Below are 27,256 nucleotides of genomic sequence, written 5' to 3' on the forward strand. Positions count from 1 at the left end.
ACGTGACACAAAAAAGCTGGAGAAACTCAGCGGGTGCAGCAGCATCTATGGAGCAAAGGAAATAGGCAACGTTTCGGGCCGAAACCCTTCTTCAGACTGAATCTGAAGAAGGGTTTCGGCCCGAAACGTTGCCTATTTCCTTCGCTCCATAGATGCTGCTGCACCCGCTGAGTTTCTCCAGCTTTTTTGTGTAACCTTCGATTCTCCAGCATCTGCAGTTCCCTCTTAAACACTGGAAACGTGACGTCTCTTGTGTACTATGTCGAGTATTTTACTATTCTTACACTCTTGCACTTAAGTATGCTTATGTATAGTAAGATACAGTATGCATAAAAGGAATTTCACTGCCCCAAGGTTTATGTGACAATAACATACCAAAAAACATGAACATCTACACTTTGAAATCCATTGAAATCAACAAAAATCAGCTCGCAAAAAATCCCTTCCCGCACCGCACAATTCTTCTCTGTTTATCAGTCAACACGTTATAGACAAATATGCATACTTGGACATAGTCAGCAGTGAGAAAACAGCATGTCAGGTGGCGGTGAGGACAATGCCTTGCATTACATGAGCACAGGGTCATTTGCACTTTCACCTCTGTCTGAAATCTGTACTTTTCAGCCCTATTAGTTTTTATTAGTTTTGAGATACAGCGCGGAAACAGGCCCTTCGGCCCACCGAGTCCGCGCTGACCAGCGATCCCTGTGCACTAACACTCTACTACACAATATGGCCAAATTAACCCACAAACCATTGTCAACAGCACAGAGACGGGAAAGGGAACACAGGGCGTCGCGGTGTGCCCGCGCCTGCCGCCGTACATTCCATTACAGGCAAAGGTGGGTGAAGTGTCTTGCCCAAGGACACAACGACAGTATGCACTCCAAGCGGGATTTGAACCGGCTACCTTCCGGTCGCCAGCCGAACTCTTAGCCCATTGTGCTATCTGTCAAACCGAAGCACCCGGGGAAAACCCACGCAGGTCATGGGGAGAACGTGCAAACTCCATAGAGACAGCACCCATAGTCAGGATTGAACGCGGGCCACGCAGACTTGAGAGGCCAAGTGGCCCAATTCCTGCTCTTTTTGTCTCGTGTTCTTTTGTTCAGTTTAGTTTAGTTCAGAGATACAGCTGGGAAACAGGCCCTTCGGCCCACCGAGTCCGTACCGACCAGCGATCCCCACACACTAACACTATCCTACACACACTAGGGACAATTTAAATTTATACCATGCCAATTTACCTTCAAACCTTTATGTCTTTGGAGTGTGGGAGGAAACCGAAGATCTCGGAGAAAACCCACGCGGTAACGGGGAGAAGGTACAAACTCCGTACAGACAGCGCCTGCAGTCGGGATCGAACCCGGGTCTCCGGCGCTGCAAGTGCTGTAAGGCAGCAACTCTACCGCTGCACCACCATTGTGTAAACACTCTTTTTAATAATAAACCACTGGCTGAAGCAAGGAATATTGGAGACGCCAACTTTGATAAAACTCTTGATTAAAAAAGAGAGGGTGACCGGTTCAAGTGTCTGTTTCTGATTGATATTAATCATAAAACAGAATCAGGACTCTTGAGTATTGTGCAGCCAGCCGTTCGTGCATCACATCCTGCAAGCCAGTTTGGAGGAAAATTCTCCTGAAGGAAATGCTCCCCAGAATGACTGGATTATCCTGGATTTCACAGCTCAAACAGCCTGTCTTTCCAGTGACACTCGGAATGACCTGATTGAATGAGAGGGTGAGGAGCCACGGAAGACTCCAATAAAAAAAGTCTTGAGGTTAGATTTGCCTGAAAAATGTTCCCCAGTTTTGGGGGAGTCCAGAACCAGGGGGTCACAGTTTAAGAATAAGGGGAAGGCCATTTAGGACTGAGATGAGGAAAAACATTTTCAGCCAGAGAGTTGTGAATTTGTGGAATTCTCTGCCACAGAAGGCAGTAGAGGCCAATTCACTGGATGGTATTCAAGAGAAAGTTAGATTTAGCTCTCAGGGATTATGGGGAGAAAACAGGAACTGGGTACTGATTCTGGATGATCAGCAACGATCATTTTGAATGACAGTGCTGGCTTGAAGGGCAGAATAGCCTACACCTGCACCTATATTCCATGTTTCTATGAAGCTCGGTCAGAATAACCCAGCTTTGACAATGTCTGCAACCAAAACTCCATTCACTATTTGTTTCATCTCATTGCACGAGATTGGATTCTCTGCACTTGCTGTGAGGATGCCAAAGGGCCACATAATGGTAGGGAACAAACGGTTCATCAGTCTCAGAAATATTCCCACAAATTGGCAGATTGTCCCCTGAGAAACAGACCTACTGATTCACCCCTACGTACATCGTTCACACCTACAGGTTAGTTTTCAAAGCCAGTTTGGAGGAAGTACACTTAAAGGTGGAGGTAATTTAAAATTGTGTATCTATTAATGTTCAGAATTTATAGGAAGGAACTACAGATGCTGGTTTAAACCGAAGATAGACACAAAAAGCTGGAGTAACTCAGCGGGTCAGGCAGCATCTCTGTAGAAAAGGAATAAGTGACGTTTTGGGTCGAGACCCTTCTTCAGTCTCGGCCTGAAACATCACTATTCCTTCTCTCCAGGGATGCTGTCTGAACCGCTGAGTTACGCCAGATTTTTGTGTCTATCTAATGTTTAAAATTTGTTAGGTCTACAAGAAGGAAACAGGAAGCAAAAAAGGAAGTTCAACTCAAACAACTGAAAAATACTAGAATTTAAAAATGTGGCGAAATTAATCAAGCATCTTAACAAAGGTCGGTCTTGATTGTAACACTGTCACCTGCCCCCATTTTGTCAACTAAAGAAGACCAATGTTCTTCCAGTACTAAATGTCTCAGCATCTATGAGACGGGAACCAGGGCCAGAAGGTTAATTAAACTACACACAGCTTTCAGGGACTTTAATCAACTTCAATCCCACTGTTTTAATGAAATGTGCTGGGTCACATATTGAGACATTAACAGGTTATTCACAGGGTTAAGACAGCTGGTGCTCTTATACACAAAATGCCATTTCATTTTGGAATAGTATGAGAGAGCTGGATGCGATTGTGCGTGTGTGTGTGTGTGTGTGTGTGTGTGTGTGTGTGTGTGTGTGTGTGTGTGTGTGTGTGTGTGTGTGTGTGTGTGTGTGTGTGTGTGTGTGTGTGTGTGTGTGTGTGTGTGTGTGTGTGTGTGTGTGTGTGTGTGCGTGTGTGCGTGTGTGTGTGCGCGTGGCGGCCCGTGTGTGTATGTGTGTGCGTGTGTGTATGTGTGTGTGGGTGTGTGTGTGTGTGTGTGTATGTGTGTGTGTGTGTGCGTATATATATGTATGTGTGTGTGTGTGTGTGTGTGTGTGCATGTGTGTGCGTGTCCATGTCATAATCTTACAATGTGGAAACAGGCCCTTCAGCCCAACTTGTCCACACCGGCTAACATGTCCCATCTACACTCGTCCCATTTGACTGCATTTGGCCCTTATCCCTCTAAATCTGTCCTATCCATGTATGTACATGTCTAAATCTGTCGAAGATAGACACAAAATGCTGGAATAACTCAGCGAGACAGGCAGCATCTCTGGATAGAAGGAATGGGTGAAGACCCTTCTTCAGCCTGAATCGGGTAGATACAGAGATAAGGAAATGTAAGGTGTGAAAATGAGACAAAGGGGATGGAGATCAAGGAAAATGTAGAATAGCTAGAAGATAACAATACAAACAATAAAATGTAAATAAGGACAGTCAGACTAGTCGGAGAACTGGGAAGGGGCAGAGGAGGAGCGAGAGGGAAGGCAAAGGTTACTTGAAATTAGAAAAGTCTATATTCATTCTGTTGGGGTGTAAGCTGCCCAAGCAAAATATGAGGTGTTGTCCCTCCAATTTGTATTGGGCCTCACTCTGACAATGGGGGAGGCCCAGGACAGAAAGGTCAGTGTGGGAATGGCAGGGGGAATTAAAGTGTTTAGCAACCAGGAGATCAGATAGGTTTCGGGTCGAAGAAGAGTCTGGACCTAATACGTCACCCGTTCCTTCTCTCCAGAGATGCTGCATATCCCGCTGAGTTAATCCAGCTTTTTGTGTCTATTTTCATCTAGGCTGAGCAGAGGTGTTCAGCAAAACAATCGCCGAGCCTGCGCTTGGTCTAAATCTGCCGGTGTGATGTAATGTTGCACAGAGTCACACTGTTGGTCAGTTCTTATCCGACTGACTGAAGTAAGGTCATTGACAATAGCATTGAACTGAAAATGTCTCCCAAATGGATCAGACAGGACAGGAATAAAAAATACATCAGATATATCACTCACTTACCTCCAGTGTGGTGGATACAATCTTTTCAACAGAAGAAAAATAGGCATCCCACAAGAACTGGGTATGTTGGCGGAAGGCCAGGATTTTGTCATTGTCAATGGACCTGACTGTTGATGGAACCTGCAAAACAATTAAGATGTGTTAGTCCAGTCCGTAAAATCCGTGCCATCTCGATTGCCTTCACTTCATGCTTGTCTACTTAGGTGGTATTTTTCCAGCAGAGGTGAGTTACAACCAACATTAGTGACAAGTCCAATGATTTTCTCATTGGCGCTCAAGATCACTTGACCTTCGGAGGGTAGGGAAGAAGAGGGCTTTGATTCCTGGAGACGAGATGCAGAACTGCAGCATCCTCTTGAAACACAGGGCAAGTGCCGCTCTTGAGACTGCAACCAATAAAGCCTTCTATGACCAGATAGACAGCATTGACACATAAATTAACAGCGAAACATGTGGACAATTCAATTCACGGTGAATTTATTTTATCTTTTATCTCAAGCAGGGCAACCCATATTGTTATTATTAGTGACAATATTTAGTGCCTGCTCAATATACAACACAGAGCTGCCTTCTTTCAAGATGATGTCCTACTTAGCCTAGGGTTTAAAGCTGCCTCACCTGGATTACAGCAAGCAATGAAGCACTCACTTGATTAGACACGGGGAACTTCAACATTAATTACGAGTTCATCTTGACACTGGGATTTGAACCCATGACCTTCCTCAGATGCAATTGGCTACCCACTGAGCCACACTCGAAGCCACTAATGAGAGGAGAGCAGAACGAGAGGCTTATAAAAATGAACTGCATAACTACATGTGGCACAGCGGTAGAGTTGCTGCCTTCTGGCGCCAGGGACCCGGGTTTAATCCTGACAATGGGCGCTGCCTGTAAGGAGCTGATACATTCTTCCCTTGGACTCCATCTCACAGCAACCTATTCTGTCCAACCTCGCAGCCACTCCCGACCGAAAAACAAATGTTGAAGAGCCCGCATCCCGACTGACCTCGGAAGCAGACGGGATTTGTTGAATTTCTCAACGAGCTTTGAAGAAGTGTCTCGAGCCGAAACATCGCTCATTCCTTCTCTCCATGTTGCCTGTCCCTCTGAGTTCCTCCAGCATTTTGTGTCTATCCTCTGCTTAATAACATCACTGCCCTTGCACTAAGAAGCAGGTAAAGATCAGGATTTGCCACGCGGCATGGTCTGCTGAAACGACACAGTCGGAGAAGCGAGGAAGAAGGCCCAAGTTCCTTTTACAGCCTGCGTGTGCTCACCACTTGGAGAATGTGTGGCAGGAGGAAGCATGAGGAGACGTCAGCAGTCTCAAAGAGATGGAGAGAAACCTTTGAGTGGAGGGGAAGGCAGCGAGCAATATTCATCAATATTGACCAGATGAAAGCAATGATATGAGACAAGGATGGCATTGTCCAAACTGCCAGTGTGTGATTGAATAAAGAATGTGTGTAGTGTACTGTGAAATTGATGCTCGGCAGGCTGATTGAAAGATTCAGTCCTGCACTCCACCTTCTATTAACTCTACGGCACAAGAAAGGTGTCCTCTCCTTATTGAGGGAACAAATGCTCGCCAGAGCAAAAAAGTGGGACTTAAAACAATATTCCGACCATGAGCCACCTTCAATAAAACCGAAAATGTTACCTCTGGGGGGCAGGGGGAACAGATAAATACAAGGACAGAAGTCAGCAACCTTTCCAATCCAAAGATTAATGGTCCCAATATAATTTACCTGGCACAACCATTACACTAAGAAACTATGGGTGTCACTGGCTTGCTTGATGTACTTCTGCACAGACTGGGACATTTGAAAAGAACATTAAAATTTCAAATGAGACCAACTAAAATAGAGAGAGATGCTGGGCTAAATCTTACTTTCTTTTTTCCCCCCCCTGCATTTGGAAGTTGATATGTTGAGAGATACAGCGTGGAAGCAGGCCCTTCGGCCCACCGAGTCCATGCCGAGCAACGATTACCTGTAGGTACACAAAAAAAAGCTGGAGAAACTCAGCGGGTGCTGCAGGTAATCGAAGGAATCCTTCGCTCTATAGATGCTGCTGCACCCGCTGAGTTTCTCCAGCTTTTTTTTGTGTACCTTCGATTTTCCAGCATCTGCAGTTCCTTCTTAAACGATTACCTGTACACCAGTTCTATAGAAACATAGAAACATAGAAAATAGGTGCAGGAGTAGGCCATTTGGCCCTTTGAGCTTGCACCGCCATGCAATATGATCATGGCTGATCATCCAACTCAGTATCCTGTACCTGCCTTCTCTCCATACCCCCTGATCCCTTTAGCCACAAGGGCCACATCTAACTCCCTCTTAAATATAGCCAATGAACTGGCCTCAACCACCCTCTAATCCTACACACTAGGGGCAATTTTACAGAGGCCAATTGACCTACGAACATGCACGTCTTTGGAAGGTGGGGGGAAACCGGAGCTCCCAGAGAAAACGCACGCGGTCACATGGAGAATGTAGAAACTCTGCTCGGCTTTGGTCAGGATCGAACCCGGGTGTCAGGCGCTGTAAGGCAGCAACTCTACCACTGTGGACGTGTGGCGCCGCCCCGCTTGCCTTTCAGATATATGTTTAAAAAAAAGTTGCCTGGATCAAGAATTGCAGGGACGTGACAGGAAATGCCAAGAATTACTTGTCAGTAAATACAGGGATACAGATGACTGAGGCAGCCAGAGGAGTTTGGAATCAAACAACAATGGGAGGCATTCATTCATTGTCCCTGCTGAGCTGATGGATAAGGATGTGGCTGAAGTGGAGTTCAGAACTGTGACCGAGCGAGAAGTACTGCCCTTCGTGCTGAGACGTTCCCTTGGGGTTAAGGATAGCTTGCTTTCATTCAGGTGATCAATTAGGTCAATGGAAGAACTGTGACTCTTCCACGATGGGACATGAGGTGTTTAAGAAGGAACTGCAGATGCTGGAAAATCGAAGGTACACAAAAATGCTGGAGAAGCTCAGCGGGTGCAGCAGCATCTATGGAGCGAAGGAAATAGGCAACGTTTCGGCCCGAAACGTTGCCTATTTGCTTCGCTCCATAGATGCTGCTGCACCCGCTGAGTTTCTCCAGCATTTTTGTGTACCATGGGACATGAAGTGTCTGAATGCTCCTTCTCCACTTTAATGTATGTCCACAAGAGCGAGGATGAGGCCATTTGGGCCCATTGTGTCCATGCTAGCTCATACAGCAATCCCATTCCCCCAATAATTTTCCCTGTGATCCAATTCTCCCGGCCATTGCCATCAACTACCCCACATCCTGCATCTCACTTACACACTTGCGCCAATGGCCAGTAACCAGCTAACCTACCAAGGTCCTTTTCTTGGGGACACGAGGAGAATCCAGAGCACTTGAAAGAATCTCATGGGATCAACAGAGGACAGAATTGAACCCAGATCACTGGAGATCAACTAGCAGTGCCATTTGGTTTTCTGAGGATGTTGATGTATGGGTTGGTAGAGAACCTTGATAATGCGAATACACACACAATGCTGGAGTAACTCAGCAGGACAGGCTCCAGAATCTTCATTCGATTATCACTGTCAACACTCACAAATTCTTTTTATACGTTGGTTTGGAGAGAAGGAATGGGTGACGTTTCGGGTCCAGACCCTTCTTCAGACTGGAATTGATAATGTGGATGTTGTGTGCAAGGCCCATCCTCTTGTCTGCTTCAAAGCGCACGTCAAGGATAAGTAAGTAAGTTCATTGGCCAAGTATTCACATACAAGGAATTTGCCTTGGTGCTCTGCCCACAAGTAACAACATGACATACAGTGACAGTTACGAATGACTCAGAAAACACTAAACATTAATAATAGTAAAACATTAATGATAAAACACCATTGATCAACACCATGGATGACCTGATGCTTCACTGCTAATGAACTCGAGGATCATCTGCGTATTTGCAGAATGACTGAGGATTGTGGAGATCCAGTCCACTCCAGACTCACCTGCAGAAGGAGCCTCTCATCGCCCACCACCACGGTTTTACTCCAGTCGATAACATCAGAGAACGGAAGCTCCCAGCCATTGCTGAGCAAAACTGGAATGCAAGCAGCCTAGGAGAAATAAACACAATGGAATCACCGAACATGGTCTTCCAGTCAATACTTCTACAGATGCGCCGTATAAAACATCTTATCGGGACGCATCACAGCATGGTTTGGGAACAGCTCCATCCAAGACCCCAAGATATTGCGGAGAATTGTGGACGCAACCAAGACCATCACACAAACCAACCTCCCTATCATTGATTCCATTTACACCTCACTCTGCCTCGGCAAGGCCACCAGCAGAATCAAGGACGAGTTGCACCCTGGCCACTCCCTCTTCTTCCCTCTCCCATCGGGCAAAAGGTACAGAAGTGTGGAAACGCACACCTCCAGACTCAGTTTCTTCCCAACTGTTATCAGGCAACTGAACCATCCTGGAGAGCAGTCTTGAGAAATTATCTACCTCATTGGAGACCCTCGGACTATCTTTGATCGGACTTTAGTGGACTTTATCTTGCACTAAACGTTATTCACGTAATTCCCTTTATCATGTATCTGTACACTGTGGATGGTTCGATTGTAATCATGTATTGTCTTTCTGCTGACTGGTTAGCACACAATAAAAGCTTTTCACTGTACCTCAGTACACGTGACAATAAACTAAACTAATATACAGAACAGAGGGTTTTCAGCCTGTTACTTGCACGAGGTTAAGAATCACATAAGTGAGGATTGCTCTTTGGTATTTCAGAAGCGACCATCCTGAATAACTGTGTAGATGCTGGTTTACACCGAAGATAGGGACAAAATGCTGAAGTAACTCAGCGGGACAGGCTGGGTTTTCGGGTCGAGACCCCAAACATCACCCATTCTGTCTATCCTGAGCAGCATCCTGAATAACTAAGGTACACAAAAATGCTGGAGAAACTCAGCGGGTGCAGCAGCATCTATGGAGCGAAGGAAATAGGCAACGTTTCGGGCCGAACCCCTTCTCCAGACCTCCTTCGCTCCATAGGTGCTGCCTTGCCCGCTGAGTTTCTCCAGCATTTTTGTGTACTTTGATTTTCCAGCATCTGCAGTTCCTTCTTAAACATCCTGAATAACTATGTGGTTTCTAATTGAATAGTGGAGATACCTGGTCTTGACGCAGCAGAAACCATTCAATTATCTTAATTGGATCTGTGTGGAACTCGGCCATTTGATACAGAAATTGGCCTGTGATGAGTTCCACAGGATGTGATTGTGACAATGCTGATTAAACTACATGCCACATAACAAAGGTCTTTCCACTACCAAACCAACGTATCAAAAGAATCTGTGAGTGTTGACAGTGATAATTGAATGAAGATTCTATAATTTTACACAGTCACAAAAAACTGGAGTAACTCAGCGGGACAGACAGCATCTCTGGAGAGAAGGAATGGGTGATGTTTCGGGTCGAGACCATTCATACATCATACGATCACAAGTGATAGGAGCAGAATTAGGCCATTCGGCCCATTAAGTCTACTCCACCATTCAATCTATCTCTCCATCCTAACCCCATTCCCCTGCCTTCTCCACATAACCTCTGACACCCGTACTAATCAAGAATCTATCTATCTCTGCATTAAATATATCCACTGACTTGGCCTCCACAGCCTTTTGTGGCAAGGAATTCCAGATTCAACACCCTCTGATTAAAGAAATTCCTCCTCATCTCCTTCCTAAAAGGATGTCCTTTAATTCTGAGGCTATGACCTCTAGTCCTAGACGCTCCCATTAGTGGAAACAGCCTCTCCACAGCCACTCTATCCACGCCTTTCATTATTCTGTACGTTTCAGTGGCGTTGCCCCTTATCCTTCTAAACTCCAGCGAGTACAGGCCCAGTGCCGTCAAATGCTCATCATATGTTACCCTACTCATTCCTGGGATCATTTTTCAAACTTGATGTCACGTGCATTGAACCTCCACCTACACATCAATCTCCAAAGGCAGGCACAGGACACCATGGATCAGGAATAGAAACAAAGGTACACAAAAATGCTGGAGAAACTCAGCGGGTGCAGCAGCATCTATGGAGCGAAGGAAATAGGCAATGTTTCAGGCCGAAACCCTTCTTCAGGAATAGAAACAATATTGGATTATTTTTAACTTCTCTTTTATGATCTCTTTATTCTGGTCAGTGTATTTACTAAAGGAAGCTGTTGCAGGTTCTGGAAAAGTCTCAAAATCTCCTGGCGACCCACCTACAGCTCGGGAGTTCTCGCTAATCTCCATGGCAACATGTTGAAAAATTCGCGCCGACCATAATTCGGCCAGCGACTAGTTCCCAGAATGCGGGAACTCCTCGCCACCATGAAGGCGACTCCCCGGCAACCACCCGCGAACATGTGGCGACCGCATAGTCCCCTGTAGTCGCCTAAAATGTCACCTAAGTGGGACAGGCCCATGAAGCAGCAACTCTACCGTTGCGCCACCGTGCCTTGTCTCAGCAGCAGATGCGCTGGGAATATTGATACTACTTACTTGTGTTTGACCTTTCCATCTTGGTATTTCCACAGTCGTAAAACAAAATGCAGCGAGTGGCAATTCCCATCTCCCCAGTACAAAGCTCTGTCAAATACTGGATCAATAGCAAGTTTCAAACCCATGACATTTGTGTCACCGAGTGAGCATGGCAAGAAAGTGCACAGTAATGAGGCTTAGCTACCGTGTGGGTTTCCTTTGCACTTCAGAGTAGAGTTACTGTGCTACACCTTTAGACTTTACAAAGGCTCAATTCCTCGCTGTAACTCTAAATAAACCAAGTGAAACGAGTGGAGAGTGTTCCACAGACGGTGTTCCAAAACTCAGACTGAGAAAGTTAAAAAAAAACTCTTGGGATGTAAAACTAAGATGGGTAAATGGAGTTGATGGAAAAATTCACATACGATGTAATTGCACTTAAAGGGCTGAATGGCTTACAACTGTCACAAAAAAGATTGCACATGAGAAGCAAGCCGAGGGGACAGTCCATCGATACAGTGATTAATCCACTGGCCACGTAAACAAATATTCTACCAATAGAGGGCGGTACAGTGGCGCCGTGGTAGTTGCTGCCTTACAGCGTAAGAGACCTGGGTTCGACCCTAACTACGGGGGCTGTCTATACGGAGTTTGCATGTTCTACTTGTGACCGCGCGGGTTTTCTCCAGTTGCCTCCCATGCGCCAAAGATGTATTGGTTTGTAGATTAATTGGCTTCTGTACATTGTTCCTAGCGTGTAGAATAGTGCCAGTGTAGCAGGTGATTGCTGGCCAGTGCCGTCTCAGTGGGCCGAAGGGTCTCTTTCCACTCTGTATCTCAAAAGACTAAAGTCTAAATCCTGATCTCACACTCAGCGGAGTTGAGTTGAGTTTTGTTTATTGTCATGTGTACCAAGAGACAGTGAAAAGCTTTTGTTGCATGCTAACCAGCCAGTGGAAAGACAATACATGATTACAATTGAGCCATCCACAGTGTACAGATACATCCTAAAGGGTATAACATTTATATAATGTCTTTGGAGTGTGGGAGGAAACCGAAGATCTTGGAGAAACCCCACGTGGTCACGGGGAGACCATACAAACTGCGTACGGACAGCATCTGAAGTCGGGATCGAACCTGAGTCTCCAGTGCTGCAAGCACTGTAGGGGAACAACTCTTCCGCACCACCCAATATTCCTAATGGAATCAAGCTGATGGATGATGAGGAGGGAGAAAGGGAGGGAGGAAATTGGCTGACTGTCTCAAAGAATAAGACAAGGCAGGTAGGTATGTGGCAGTTTAATGCCTCAGGTAGAAATCGAATAAAAGGGTTAAAGAATAAGTGAAACAAAGGCCAGAAATTTGAAATCACCATTTCAAATACCTTGCTTTAATATCTCATGCAAAAAATGCTGTTGATTGACTTACACTTAATTTCTCACAGCTCACACACACAGTGCACACATAGAGGGAATGTGTTACCTGAAGTGATTCCAGAAATCGGAAAGAACCCAATCTCCTCCCTCTTGGAACAAGGCAGAAGGTGGAGTTATGCAGCAATTCCTGATAGTCATACCTGCAAAATAAAAAGCAAAGCACAGTTAGTTAGGCTGCAGACTTTCCTTCATTCACATGAGGCACACTTATTTTAAACAAATAAATTAAACTGTGCACTCTGAGATAGCCTACTCTGAGAACTCCACACTCTTACAATTCTCATAGTCCCAGAGTTATACAGTGTGAAAACAGGCCCTTCTGTGCCCACACCGGCCAACATATCCCAGCTGCACTAGTCCCACCTGCCTGAGTTTGACCCATCTCCCTCTAAACCTGTCCTATCCCCAGTCTGAAGAAGGGTCTCGACCCGAAACTTCACCCATTCCTTCTCTCCAGAGATTCTGCCTGTCCCACTGAGTTACTCCAGCATTTTGTGTCTATCCATGTGCCTGTAACCGTTTCTTAAACTTTGGGATAGTCCCCGCCTCCACTACCTCCTCTGGCACCTCGTTCAATACACCCATCACCCTTTATGTGAAAAACGTACCCCTCAGATTCCTATTAAATCTTTTTCCCTTCACCTTAATCCTATGTTGTTTGGTCCTCTATTCACCTACTCTGGGCATGAGACTCGGTGCGTCTACCCGATCTATTCCTCTCATGATTTTATACATCGATCTATTTCTCTCATGGCTATATACACTGATTCTGATCGTTTTAATCGTCCCAGTTTGGGGGGGAGGGGGGTTATGTTTCAGCTACCAAGACCCTAAATGCAGGAATTCCCACTCTGAACATCTCTGATTTTCTTCCTCTGACATCCTTAATACTCACAAGAGGTGAAAATGGTCAGACAGCAGAGATAGAAACATAGAAAATAGGTGCAGGAGTAGGCCATTCGGCCCTTAGAGCCTGCACCGCCATTCGATATGATCATGGCTGATCATCCAACTCAGTATCCCGTACCTGCCTTCTCTCCATACCCCCTGATCCCTTTAGCCACAAGGGCCACATCTAACTCCCTCCTAAATATAGCCAATGAACTGGCCTCAACTACCTTCTGTGGCAGAGAATTCCACAGATTCTCCACTCTCTGTGTAAAAAATGATTTTCTCATCTCGGTCCTAAAAGACTTCCCTCTTATCCTCAAACTGTGACCCCTAGTTCTGGACTTCCCCAACATCGAGAATAATCTTCCTGCATCTAGCCTGTCCAACCCCTTAAGAATTTTGTAAGTTTCTATGAGATCCCCCCTCAATCTTCTGAATTCTAGGAATTCTGAATAGCCGAGTCTATCCCGTCTTTCTTCATATGAAAGTCCTAACATCCCAGGAATCAGTCTGGTGAACCTTCTCTGTACTCCCTCTATGGCAAGAATGTCTTTCCTCAGATTAGGAGACCAAAACTGTACGCAATACTCCAGGTGTGGTCTCACCAAGACCCTGTACAACTGCAGTAGAACCTCCCTCCTCTTATACTCAAATCCTTTTGCTATGAATGCTAACATACCATTTGCTTTCTTCACTGCCTGCTGCACCTGCATCCCTACTTTCAATGACTGGTGTACCATGACACCCAAGTCTCGTTGCATCTCTCCTTTTCCTAATCGGCCACCATTCAGATAATAGTCTACTTTCCTGTTTTTGCCACCAAAGTGGATAACCTCACATTTATCCACATTATACTGCATCTGCCATGCATTTGCCCACTCACCCAACCTATCCAAGTCACCTTGCAGCCTGCAGTCGTGGAAGGAGAAACAGTATTAACATTTTAGGCGGAAGGGCTTTCATCAGCCAACTATTTCTATTTTCAAAACGTTGATGTAAAAAAATTCCCGAGGACAGGACATGTATTTTGTTAGAGTAATTATTTATTTATTTGTGTCAGATTAAACAACACACACCCCATCCTGAACCCCTCTCTCATTCTTAAAGACAGTCCTCAAAACCTACCTCTTTGGTCAAGCTTCTAGTCATCCATAATGATACTTGGTGTCAAAGTCTACCGCATAATGCCTTGTGAACTGCCTTGCTATGTCCAACCATGTAAAGTTGATAGATACATTCACGACTGCTAAGAGTTTTCAACTCCTCATTATAAAAGGGTCAAGGAACTCATTGTGTAGGAAGAAACTGCAGGTGCTGGTTTACACCGAAGATAAGGCACAAAATGCTGGAGTAACCTCAGTGTGTCAGGAAGGCAGGTGTTGCCAGACCTGCAGAATTACTCCAGCATTTTGTGTCTATCTTCAAGTAACTCATTGTTTGGAAGGCTCCCAAAATCCGGCAGTTCCATTCGTGTCATAGAAGCAGAATGAGGCGATACAGTCCATCGAGTCCACTCCGCCATTTAATCATGGCTGATGTATCTTTCCCTCTCAACCCCATTCTCCTGCCCTCTCACCATAACCTTTGACACTCTTACTAATCAAGAACCTGTCCATCTCCGCTTTTATTCAAGCAATGCTGTTGTGTGTGTTTGTGTGAAATGGGGCGGTGAAATGGTGAAATGATGAAGCTGATAAAGCTGGGAAAGATTCAGACGTTCTGATGTTAGAAATGGATCACCCAGAAGCAACTCCTCATAATCCCATTATAATTATTTGCAAAGCCGCATTCCAACTTTCTATTGGTGCCACCTTAACGAACCATTGGATATAGTCACTTACCATCTGCGTCCATCTTTTCCAAATTGCCAAATACTAATTTTAAACTTTAGACTTTAGAGTTCTAGTGCGGAAACAGGCCCTTCGGCCCACCAAGTGCACGCTGATCAGCAATCACCCCGTACACTAGCACTATCCTACACACCAGGGACCATTTACTATTGTTACCGAAGCCAATGAACCTACAAACCTGTCGGTGTTTGTAGTGTGGGAGGAAACTGGGGCACACGGTGAAACCCCGCATAGTCACAGGGTGAAATTGCAAACTTGGTATAGACAGCAGCCATAGTCAGGATCAAACCCAGGTCTCTGGCGCTGTAAGGCAGTAACTCTACCGCTGCACCACCGTGCCGCACCTTACTTCGAGGTATCGTTATAGAGTCAGCACTTGGTTTGTATGAGGTAATAAGGTCACTGGTTTGTCAAAGCCTCCGTGCTGTCCTGTCAACGCTGCCAGGTAAATGGCATCAACCCAAATGCGAGGAACTGGCAGGGAGGCTGGGCTGTTCATTTTGCCAGCTGTGACCCTGATGAATGACCAGATCCAATCTCTCCTGTAAATGGCAGAATGGAGCATTGACAGCCCAAATAATTCAGGCTAAAGATACTAACTCCAATTTATTGCAAGGCATAAAATTGTAGCAAGATAAATAAATCAAAGTACATTACTCCCTCTGGTACCTATAAACTGCGTTTTAAGACCAATGCAACAAAGCCTTGAGTTTCATTGTCTGTATAACTCGTCTTGGACTAGAGGTCATAGCTTCAGAATTAAAGGACGTTCTTTTAGGAAGGAGATGAGGAGAAATGTCTTTTGTCAGAGGGTGGTGAACCTGTGGAATTCTTTGCCATAGAAAGCTGTGAAGGCCGTCAGTGGATATTTTTTAAGGCAGAGATAGGTAGATTCTTGATTAGTACAGGTGTCAGAGGTTATGGGGAGAAGGCAGGAGAATGGGGTTAAGAGGGAGAGATAGATTAGCCATGATCGAATGGCAGAGTAGACTTGATGGGCCAAATGGTCTAATTCTACTCCTATCATTTATAACCTTATCACCTAGCTCACAAGCTAACAAAGTCCATTTCCTTAATCATCGTTTGCATATCTATCATTCATTTGTTCTATATCTCTCTGTATCACCATCTATACTGCTCGTTTCCTTTTCCCCTGACTCTCAGTCTGAGGAAGGGTCTTGACCCGAAACGTCACCCATTCCCTCTCTCCAGAGATGCTGCCTGTCCCGCTGAGTTACTCCAGCTATTTTTTTTCGATCTTCGGTTTAAACCAGCATCTGCAGTTCCTTCCGATACCTTTCATAATTCTTAATGTTCTTTATCCGTGACTGGGAAGAAAGCAAACGTGGTGATGCAGGTCCGAGGATTTAGCCCCCCTACAGGAAATTTACCTGTTACAGGATATGGGCTGACATTGCCACTCGTAGACTTATCATATCGAAGAACAGAGCCTTTGTTCAAAGCTAGAATGAAGCATGTTGCATGGGGAATTGTAAAAGCACAATGACTTCCATCTCTTTTTTTTTAATCAAAAATATTTATTCAAATATTAAAATAATATATACAGTTGTGGCAGCACCTGTGGTAGGCCACGAGCAGAGCAAACTCTCGGCTCTGGAGGGAGGAGTTAGGTGTCTTGGTGTGGGAGGCGCAGGTCATGGGGACGACCCTTAGGGGTATTTAAGGTCGGGCAACGCCCGTGCCCATTTGAGGAGAAGGGAGCTGTATCTTATCGATTAAAACACGCCTCAAGCACACAACTTGTGTCCGCATAGATTCTGGCTGGACTCCTGCGAGTTCCCGCTATACAATACAGCCACCATCATAATACACGACAAACGATAAATTACTATGCAACTGTGTTACAATCCTTGTCAAGGATGCATTCAACTCCCCGCGGTGCCCAGTGGTCCCGGAAATCCCCCAGGTCGCCCGTGGACAGCGCGTAGTCCCTCTCTAACACCAACAGGGCACGGACGTAACCCCGGAAAAGGCGCAGGCAGCCGGCTCAGGCAGAGCCCTCTTCCGCCTGGCGCCTTGTCTGGCGGATGGCCAGCTTGGCCAGGCAATGACTTCCATCTCATTTCTGGCTCCACAAATGCATAAAGAGCTAGGTGTTTCCACAGTGAACAACCTGCTCTACCTCCATTTGCTAATGTGCCTGCACAGCTGCAGCAAGTGAGAGTTTCATCCTTCCGGTGTGTGGATCAAATACAGATACAACTTTTAATGCTCAGCTTGCTGAATCTTAATGGGAATCTGACGGGCAACTTTCTCACACAGAGGGTGGTGGAGTGTGTGGAACAATTTGCCAGAGGAGGTAGTTGGGCTGGGACTATCCCAACGTTTAAGAAACAGTTAGAGAGGTACATGGATAGGACAGGTTATGGGGGGGAGGTATGTAGAGGGATATGGGGCAGATGGGATTAGTGTAGCTGGGACATGTTGGCCAGTGTGGGCAAGTTGGTCTGAAGGGCCTGTCTCCACTCTGTCTCACTCTATGACTATGAATGCACAAGGATGTACACAATGACCAACATCTAGACATCTCTGTGATCGGAAACTTCAAAGACTCCACAGTATTTAAGTGGGAGCAGTGCCACTTTTAATTTTTACCCTGATATCTGCATTCACAGTGTTGACAAATAAAGCTAACTCCACTTGGCCTGGCATGGATTGAGAATATTAAATTACCCCGCACTTTCCACAGCACGGCACACCATCGGGGCTCTAGCGTGATTTTATTAAGAGTCGCAAGCATTAATCTTTGATAAACTTTTATTAGGTTTTGATGTCTGGTGTGTAACACCATTAACAAATGAATTTAGGCCAAGCTGTAATCGAGTCTCACAGCGCAGTACACACTGCGTTCTTCCCATGTGGTGCCTGCATCCCACTAAGTAAAGAACAAAATTTCTAACTTCATAATTGACTTTGGAACCTATGTTGTTGGACTAATAGTCCAGGGAGTTCAGAGAATCAGAGCTGAGTTTTTAACTGGGCAAGGAGAATTTGATTACAGTTTTTCAAAACTGGAAACTTCAAGCTGTTATTGTACACCAGCTCCTCTCCTCTACGACGATAAACATGTGGCACAAATGAGAGTGAAGTGGTTTTTAGGCTTTCAAGTCCTGTAAACGAGATTAGTTTAGTTATGAGACACAGCATGGAAACAGGCCATCGGTCTGAAGAAGGGTCTCGACCTGAAAGATTTTGTGTCTATCTTCGATGGAAACAGGCCTTTCAGCCCATCTAGTCCACACTGTCCTTCGATAGCTTTAACACTATGCTATCCCATTGCCTACACATTAGGAACAATTTTATAGAAGCCAATAGCCTACGGAAGGAACTGCGGATGCTGGTTTAAACCGAAGGTAGCCACAAAATGGCGAAACTCAGCGAGACAGGCAGCATCTCTGGAGAGAAGGAATGGGTGATTTTTTGGGTCGAGACCCAGAGTCCGAAGAAAGGTCTCGACCCGAGAAGGTCCCCATTCCTTCTCTCCAGAGATGCTGCCAGTCCCGCTGAGTGACTCCAGCATTTTGTGTCTAACCTACAAACCTGCAGGTCTTTGGGAGAACGTACAAACTCCACACAGACAGCACGCAAGGTCAGGATTGAACCCGGATCTCTGGCGCTCTGAGGTAGCAGCTCTACCAGCTGCGCCACTGTGCCGCCCAAGGCTAGTGTTTGAGATTAAAGGACATGTCATCTGGGCAAACACCTCGACATAGAACTTAGACAGATGTTGGAATAAGCATGGCTTCTTCTGGGTGACAAGCAGTGAATAGTGTGGTGCTCTGGAGACTTGTCATTGTGCTTCAATTATTCACAATATTTTCCAATGGTTTGGATGAGGGAATTAAATGTGACTTTTGTGGACGACACAAAGTTGAGAGTGTGAAGTAAGGATGGAGGGTGAGTTACGAATGGTACGATGAACTATGGAGAGTATGCAAAAACAAGGCAATATGATTTAGAAAAGTTAGATAAATGGGCAAATGCATGGCAGATACAGTTTAACATGGATTAATGTGAGATTATCCACTACTGAAACCAGAAAGTCCGATTTTTATCTGAATGATGAAATATTGGGAAATGGGACCATGCATCACGATCACGGTGGTGTGGTATACCAGCTGTGTTCAGATGCAGCTAGCAGTATGGATGATAGATAGAGCACTGGCCTTCCTTGCAAAAGGATTCGGTTAATGGAGCAGGAATATCCTGCTATAGATAGACAGGGCCTCACCGAAACCACCTCCAGAGTCTTGTATACAGTTTTGTTTTAGATTCACAGACTGATACAGTGTGGAAACAGGCCCTTCTGCCCAACTTGCCCACACCGACCAACATGTTCCATCTACACTCGTCCTACCTGCCTGCGCTTGGCCTATATCCCTCCAAACTTGTCCTATCCATGTCTTATTGCTTCTTAAACGTTGCGATAGTCCCAGGCTCAACTATCAGTCTATCCGCTGACTGGTTAGCACTCGACAAAGGCTTTTCACTGTACCCCGGTATACAGAACAATAAACTAAACTAAATCTCCTCCGGCAGCTCGTTCCATACACCCACCATTCTTTGTGTGAAAAAGTTACCTGTCAGATTCCTGTAAAATTGATACTCCTTCACCTTAAACCCATGACCCTTGGTTCTCGATTCCCCTACTCAGACAAGAGACTGTGCATCTATCTATCTGATCGGTTCCTTCTTGTAATAAGGATGTTCATAGGAAGAAGTGAATGTAACAATGCCCCCCTATAAAATACTAAAGTCAGAGCCTTCAAGAAGTGCCAGGGCCAGCAATGTCTCATTGGAGCCCATCCACAAAGATGGATTTGAAATTTAAATAGTGATTCTAAATGTGAGCCAATAGCTTGCCATAAATCTAACTCTGGACAAAGTCTGATAAGGAAACTTCACAAAGTCGATTGGGATAAAAAAAAAAAATCCCTCAATGCATTTGATCTCTTCTTTTCAAAATAAAACCAAGCAGTTGAACATTTAAAGGATTCGTATATCAGTCCTGTCTCTCCTTATCGATTGGTCCTCAATAACCTGTGCTGTCAGTTCATCCCCTCGAACCAGAAATTGAAACCGTTTGTATTAAAATGTTTTATTGCAACGTGGGCGGCACGGGTGCCTTACAGCGCCAGGGACCTGGGTTTGATGCTGACTACAGATGCTGTCCGTACGGAGTTAGTGCGTTCTCCCCGTGACCTGCGTGGGTTTTCTCCGGGTGATCAGGTTTCCTCCCACACTCCAAAGTCATACAGGTTTGTAGGTTAATTAGCTTGTAGAAATTTTTAATTGGCCCATGTGTGTGTGGGATGGTGCATGGGGATCGCTGGTCGGTACAGACTCGGTGGGCCGAAGGGCCTGTTTCTCCCAGTAAAGTCCAAAGATATGACTGAGCATATGTTCAGCATACTAAGGAGATGTGTAATCCATTATTGTTGAGTTTAGTTTAGAGATACAGCATGGAAACAGGCCCTTCAGCCCACCGGGTCTGCACCGACACACTAGGGACAATTTGACAATCTTTACCAATGCCAATTAATGTACAAACCTGCACGTCTTTGGAGTGTGGGAGGAAACCGGAGAAAGCACACGTGGTCACGGGGAGAACGTACAAACTCCGTACAGACAGCACTCGGAGTCAGGATCGAACTTGGATCTCTGGAGCTGTAAGGCAGCAACTCCACCACTGCACCACCATGCTGCCCAAGGCACATTCTAGGTACTGGAATCCAAAGTGAATATTTCTTGTACTAATTAGTTTTTCACAATCCTATGTATTCTTTTTTTAATTTCAAAATAGGCTTTATTCAATTGATAAATATATACAATTCCTGAACCATTCAAACAAACAAAATTCATCCGACATTTTCGGAGACTATACAATTTTTTTTACATTTGTCAAATTTCACCAAACAGTTCCCCACCCGTGCCACTCTGTGGCCCCTGTCCAAGTAATAAATATATACAGTGTTTACAGTGCGAAAATTCCATTTGACACTTTCATTTCCACAAATAATGTCCCCCACCCGTGCCACTCATGTGGCCCCCTGGCGTGGGATACCTTCCCTTAGTTTAATTTGAGGGGTGTCTCCACCATACCGTGCCCCCTATGTCCAGCAGCGGAAGGACCCTAGACTGTGGCCCTCCCCCACCGAGCCTTGGCGTTGGCTGCACCAAGCTTCAACGAGTCCCTTAGCACGTACTCCTGCAGTGTGCAGTGGGCCAGTCGGCAACATTCCCTGACGGACATCTCGCTCTGCTGGGTGGTGAGCAACGCTCGGGCAGACCAAAGAGCGTCTTTGACCGAGTTGATGACCCTCCAGCAGCACTCGATGTCAGTCTCTGAATGTGTCCCTGGGAACAGTCCGTAAATCACAGAGTCCTCTGTGACGGAGCTGTTCGGGATAAATCGTTCCAGGGACCCTTGCATACCTCTCCAGACTCTTTTCGCAATCCTATGTATTCTTGCCAAGCCTTTGCGTTTATGACACTACTCTTCCATGTTGAACTTCTGTTTCCGCTTCACTAAATTAAGGTGTCCTCGGAAACACCTTTTGTCAATGCTGAGTACACACAGTCATTTCTCACACGCTGACATAACATTGTGTCTTTTAATGAACATGTTCATCAGTTGACGTAGCTCATGAATTGAAGGGTTCTTTGTCTTTTGGATGAAACATGAAATGTCTTTCTGTGCAGACAAATAAACTTCATTGACCTTACCTGTCGTCCTATCAAAGACACTTCTCTCCATTCAGCTCATCGTTAATTGCAACATTTAGTTTAGTTTAGTTTAGAGATACAGCGCTGAAACAGGTCCTTCGGCCCACCGACCAGCGATCCCCGCACATTAACTCTAGCCTAAATACACTTTTACATTTACAACAAGCCAATTAACCTGTAAACCTGCACGTCTTTGGAGTGTGGGAGGAAACCAAAGATCTCTGAGAAAATCCACGCAGGTCACAGGGAGAAGGTACAAACTCCGTACGGACAAGCACTCATGGTCAGGATCGAACCCGACACTCTGGCGCTGTAAGGCAGTATCTCTACCGCTGCGCCACCATGCCGCCCATTGTTTGCCACCTAAATCTAGCTTATTTTTCCTCTCTTTCCCAGTTCTGATGGAGTGAGCCAAACACTAAGTGTTACCTGTCCCTACTTTTACAGATGCTATCTGACTTGCAGCGTGTTTCCAACATATTCTGCTTTCATTTCGTACTTCCAGCATCTGCATTTCTTTGGAACTCCAAGTTTTTTTTTGTAACTGCAGCTGTATTCTGGTTCCTAATTAAAAAAAAAAAACTTTTCCACCACTCATGTACAGTGGAATGTGGCAACTCTCCAGATCTTAGACAAGAACATCTGCCTAGCTTACTATTGCTACCAACCGGAAGGACAAGTACAGCTGTCGTCATGAAACATCCCATCCTGACTTGAACTGGTTGAACTGATTGAAAGATACAGCGTGGAAACAGACCCTTCGACCCCATGACTCCGCAACGACCATCGGTCACCATTTTGTGCATATCTTTCATTCTTTTGCTCTATATCTCTCTACATCACTGTGTACATCTCTCAATTTATTTTCCCCTGAAGAGTCTTGACCCGAAATGTCACCCATTCCTTTTCTCCAGGGATGCTGCCTGTCCCGCTGAGTTACGCCAGCATTTTGTGTCTATCTTCGATCACCCATTCATGCCAGTTCTATGTTATCCCACTCTCTCGCCCACTCCCGACACACGGGAGGCAATTTACAGAGGCTAATTAACCTGCAAACCCGCACGTCTTTGGGATGTGGGAGGAAACCAGGGCAGCCGGAGGAAAGAAACCATGCAATCACAGGGAGAACATGCAAACTCCACACAGACAGCACCCGAGTTCAGGATCAAATCCAGATCTCTGGTGTTCTGATACAGCACCTCTACCAGCTGGGCCACTGTGCCATCTTCATTAGAAATGTATTGTAGATGGGTCAAAATTTTGGGACTCCCATCAGGAGGGCAACTTCGCCTCTCAGACATTCTGAGTTCAAGATGACTTCCTACCTCTTCCTCCAGGGTTAATTAGGCACAGACAATAAACAATTGTGGCCTTCCCTGCAATGGCTTTATTACAAGAGTGAATCGTAAAAATTCATAACTCCACTATGTATCCAGAGAATTTTGTCAGCAGCACCAAACCAATTTTTTAATTTGACAATCACAAGCAGCAGCAAGTTTTTTCTCTGACGGCTGGAGGCCATGTGAAATTTATGGTGGAGTTAATGAAATCCGAGCTTGGCTCAGGGACCCAGCCCTTCCGCAATATGGCAGCCAGCCCAGCCCAACCCATTCATTCGGCCTCCATTAGAAAGTGCTGTCTGTGTGGAGCTTGTACGTTCTCCATGTGGCCGTGTGGGCTTTTTCCGGGTGCTCCGGTTTCCTCCCACATTCCAAAGACGCACAGGTGTGTAGGTTAATTGGCTGTGGTAAAAATTGTAAATGATCCCCAGTGCATAGGGTCGTGCTAGTACACGGGGATCGCTGGTCGGCACGGACTCGAGGGGCCGAAGGGCCTGTTTCCGAGCTGTATCTCTAAACTAAACTAAGCATTGATGGAGAATCTTGAGTTGGGCTGAAGGGGTTGTTTCAAAGCTGAATGACGTGTTGGCTCTAATTGTGGAATGAATGAGCAGTCCTGGAACACTGTAATTGTTAATACAACTTCAAGAAAGTTGAAAATGCTCATGGAATTGGAAGGAAATGAGGCATTTGGCAGGGTATTAGAGAGTTGAAATGCACTCAAAACGACACGTACAAATTAAATATTTCCTTTCCCTAATATTTCTCAGGGGCATTACTGTGGAACTCAATTGCGGAGGTCAAGTAACCAGCTGGTGGGACCTCTTCAGGAGGCTGTTTACAGTACATGTATAAGATATGAATTATCCTCACACACATGGAGATAATTCTCCCTGGTCAAGTGTGACATAATGATTTATAAATCAGCACTGTAGTTACAAGTGAATGTGGAGAGAAATTGTTAACTCCCTTCTAATGGTGGCCGAAAAACAATTGTAATGCCAGACAATGATAACAACTTCAATCTGAAAATCATTTTGTGTCTGCTTCATCCACTTTAATTGATTGCTCTGCATGTACAATCACGCTCTATTTGGCAAAGGTATTAAGTGTGCACCTCCCCGCATATGTACAAGGAATCATACCTGCACTGTTTTAGCAATGTGCATTAATTTTTGCTATCTCATCCCATTCTTTCTTTTTTTTCTTCCCACACTTCTATGAAGGATAGTTCTGTTTAGATTCATTGTCACGGTGAAAAACGTTGTATTGCGTGCAGTTCCATCAAATGGTAGTGTGTATATGGAATGATCTGCCAGAGGCAGGAACTTTAACCACATTTAAAATACATTTGCAGAGTTACATGGATAGGAAAGGTTTCGAGGGATATGGGCCAAATTGGAGATTGACAGATTCTTGAGTAGTGCGGGTGTCAGGGGTTATGGGGAGAAAGCAGGGGAATGGGGTTGAGAGAGAAAGATAGATTAAACATGATTGAATGGCGGAGTAGACATGATAGGCCGAATGACCTAATTCTGCTCCTCTAACTTATGAACGTGGGCAGTTGGGAATAGTGTAGATGGGGCATCTTGGTTGGCTTGGGCAAGTTGGGCCAAAGTGCCTGTTTCTATGTTATATGGCTAAGTCAGACAATATTGAATACAATCATGCCAAACTCAGGTAGAATGCAGAGAAAGACACATTGTGCAGAATATTGTTCTCAGCATTGTAGCAAAACAGTTCCAGAGAAAAAGTCCAATGTCTGCAATGAGGTAGATTGGAGAATTGGGGCTGCAACCTTCCTTATGGAAAGACCGTTCAGAAGTCTGATAACAGATAGGAAGAAGCTGTTCCTAAGTCTGTGGTCCATGCATTAAAGCTTATGTATCTCCTGCCTGGTGGCAGCGGGGAGGAATAGGAATGATCAGGGTGAAGGAATCACAATAGGAGGATGGTTTGGCAGGCACAAGCAGATATCCTAGTGTAATATTGCAGAGAATTGTGGATGCAGCCCAGACCATCACCCAAACCAACCTCCCTCCATTGGCTCCATTTAAACTTCACACTGCCTCGACAAGTCCATCAGCATAATGAAGGACTAGTACACACACCGGCCACTCCCTCTTCTCCCCTCTCCCATCAGGCAAGAGGTAAAGAAGTGTGAAAACGCACACGCCTCCAGGTTCAGGGATAGTTTCTTCCCAGCTGTTGTAAGGCAACTGAACAACCTGGCCAACAACTAGAGAACAGTCCTGTGCTACTAACTACCACATTGGAGACCCGTGGACTCTTTTTATTCGGACTTTACAGGACTTTACCTTGCACTAAACGTTATTCACATTATTCCCTTTATCATGTATCTATACACTGTAAATGACTCGATTATAATCATGTATTGTCTTTCCGCTGACTGGTTGGCAGGCAACAAATGCTTCCTCGGTACACGTGACAATAAACTAAAGGATCTAAAACTGAACCTTGGCATAACTACCTGATATAACCAGCCGCAATGCTTACAGTATATTACCAAACAAAGGGAGCCAATTGTGGGTATTGAGTTAAAGCACTATAAACCTAGACATTCAAAGGGACAACATCTGTAATTGTAGAGACACATCCAGAAATTAAATAAAGCCCACATTCCCAGTGACAGTGTTCAGTGGACATACCTCTCCCAGAGACATCACAAGGCTCTTGTTTTCTCCATTTGTAAGCATGAATCTATTGCTATTAAGCCAAAGGCACATCAATGAGCTAATGTACTGAATGGACACCAATAACTCTCAGCCTCTCTGTTCCTAGAACAAATGGCTTCAACACCCAGCATTCTTCTCACAAATTACAGTGAAATCACAAATTCCACATTCTCCTTTCTGCAGAATGGATTTGGAAAAGAGCTACGCTGAATTATTTACTGTTTTGAAAACACTATATAATCACAAGAGTTTAAGGGAAAAGGACTTTGAAGCATCCGCTGGTCGAAATGCTGATGAGTTTAAGCGGGGTTTAGTAAAGTTACCTGCAACAGTGGCTGGCTCCTTCTGGCTGCCTGCATTGGCCACAGGTTGCAACTGATGAAAGGACTGATGCTGTCCATTGACTAGATGTTTCTGTCCACTGTACAATGACTGAAGGTGGTGAATCTGTGGAATTCATTGCCACAGACCACTGTGATGGTCAATGGATATTTTTTAAGGTGGATAATTTACAGATTATTGATCAGTAAGGGTGGCTGGGGTTATGGAGTGAAAGCAGGAGAATAGGGTTGAGTGGGAAAAATAGATAGATAGATAGATAGATAGATAGATAGATAGATAGATAGATAGATAGATAGATAGATAGAGATAGATAGATAGATAGATAGATAGATAGATAGATGGATAGATAGATAGATAGATAGATAGATAGATAGATAGATGGATAGATAGATAGATAGATAGATAGATAGATAGATAGATAGATAGATAGATAGATAGATAGATAGATAGATAGATAGATAGATAGATAGATAGATAGATAGATCCAAAGATAGATCAGCCATGATTGAATGGCGGAGCAGACTTGATGGGCTGAATGACTTTATTCTGCTCCTAGAAGTTGTAGCCCTGATGAGTGATCAACAGCCTCTAGTGACAATCCAGTCACTAGGCCGGCCCAGTGGTGCAGTGGAAGAGCCGCTGCCTCATAGCGCCAGAAACTCGGCTTCGATCCCGATCCTCGGGTGCTTTCCGTGAGGAGTTTGCATGTTCGCCCTGTGACCGCGTGGTCCGGTTTCTTCCCACATCCCAAAAGACCTGTGGCTTTGTAGGTTAGTTGGCTTCCGTACATTGCCCCTATTGCGTGTAGGATGCGAATGTGGGATAACGTGGAACTAGTGTACGGGTGGGTGATCAATGGTCAACGGGGACTCAGTGGGCCAAAGGGCATGTTTCCACGCAGTATCTTTAAACTCAAGTACCCTAAAGTGCAGATGGACAGGAACGAAACAAAAAACTGGAATTCCATTCCCCTCAATGGCCGTTAAATGCCCATGGATTGCTCTGCTCAGATTAATTTTGTGCTGTTGGATAATGATCATCAATATGGAACAATGCCGGGGAAATGGAGCAACTCCATAGCAGGTTTGAGAGACTAAATGGATTCCTCTTCCCAATCTCAA

The 27,256-nt window shown here is 45.1% G+C and overlaps 1 protein-coding gene across 1 annotated transcript in view; it reads right to left on the reverse strand.

Moving 5' to 3' along the window:
• Positions 1-27,256, reverse strand: part of LOC129709842 (exostosin-1-like) — a 205,173-nt gene that overhangs the window by 36,257 nt on the left and 141,660 nt on the right. The window contains exons 2-4 of the mRNA XM_055656455.1: positions 12,316-12,409; positions 8,304-8,411; positions 4,312-4,431 (exon numbers count right to left, since the gene is read on the reverse strand). Of these exons, the coding sequence (XP_055512430.1) occupies positions 4,312-4,431; positions 8,304-8,411; positions 12,316-12,409 (322 nt within the window). The remainder of the gene's footprint in view (positions 1-4,311; positions 4,432-8,303; positions 8,412-12,315; positions 12,410-27,256) is intronic.

Source organism: Leucoraja erinacea, chromosome 26 (assembly GCF_028641065.1).
Source record: "Leucoraja erinacea ecotype New England chromosome 26, Leri_hhj_1, whole genome shotgun sequence".
NCBI classification, from domain to species: Eukaryota; Metazoa; Chordata; class Chondrichthyes; order Rajiformes; family Rajidae; genus Leucoraja; species Leucoraja erinaceus.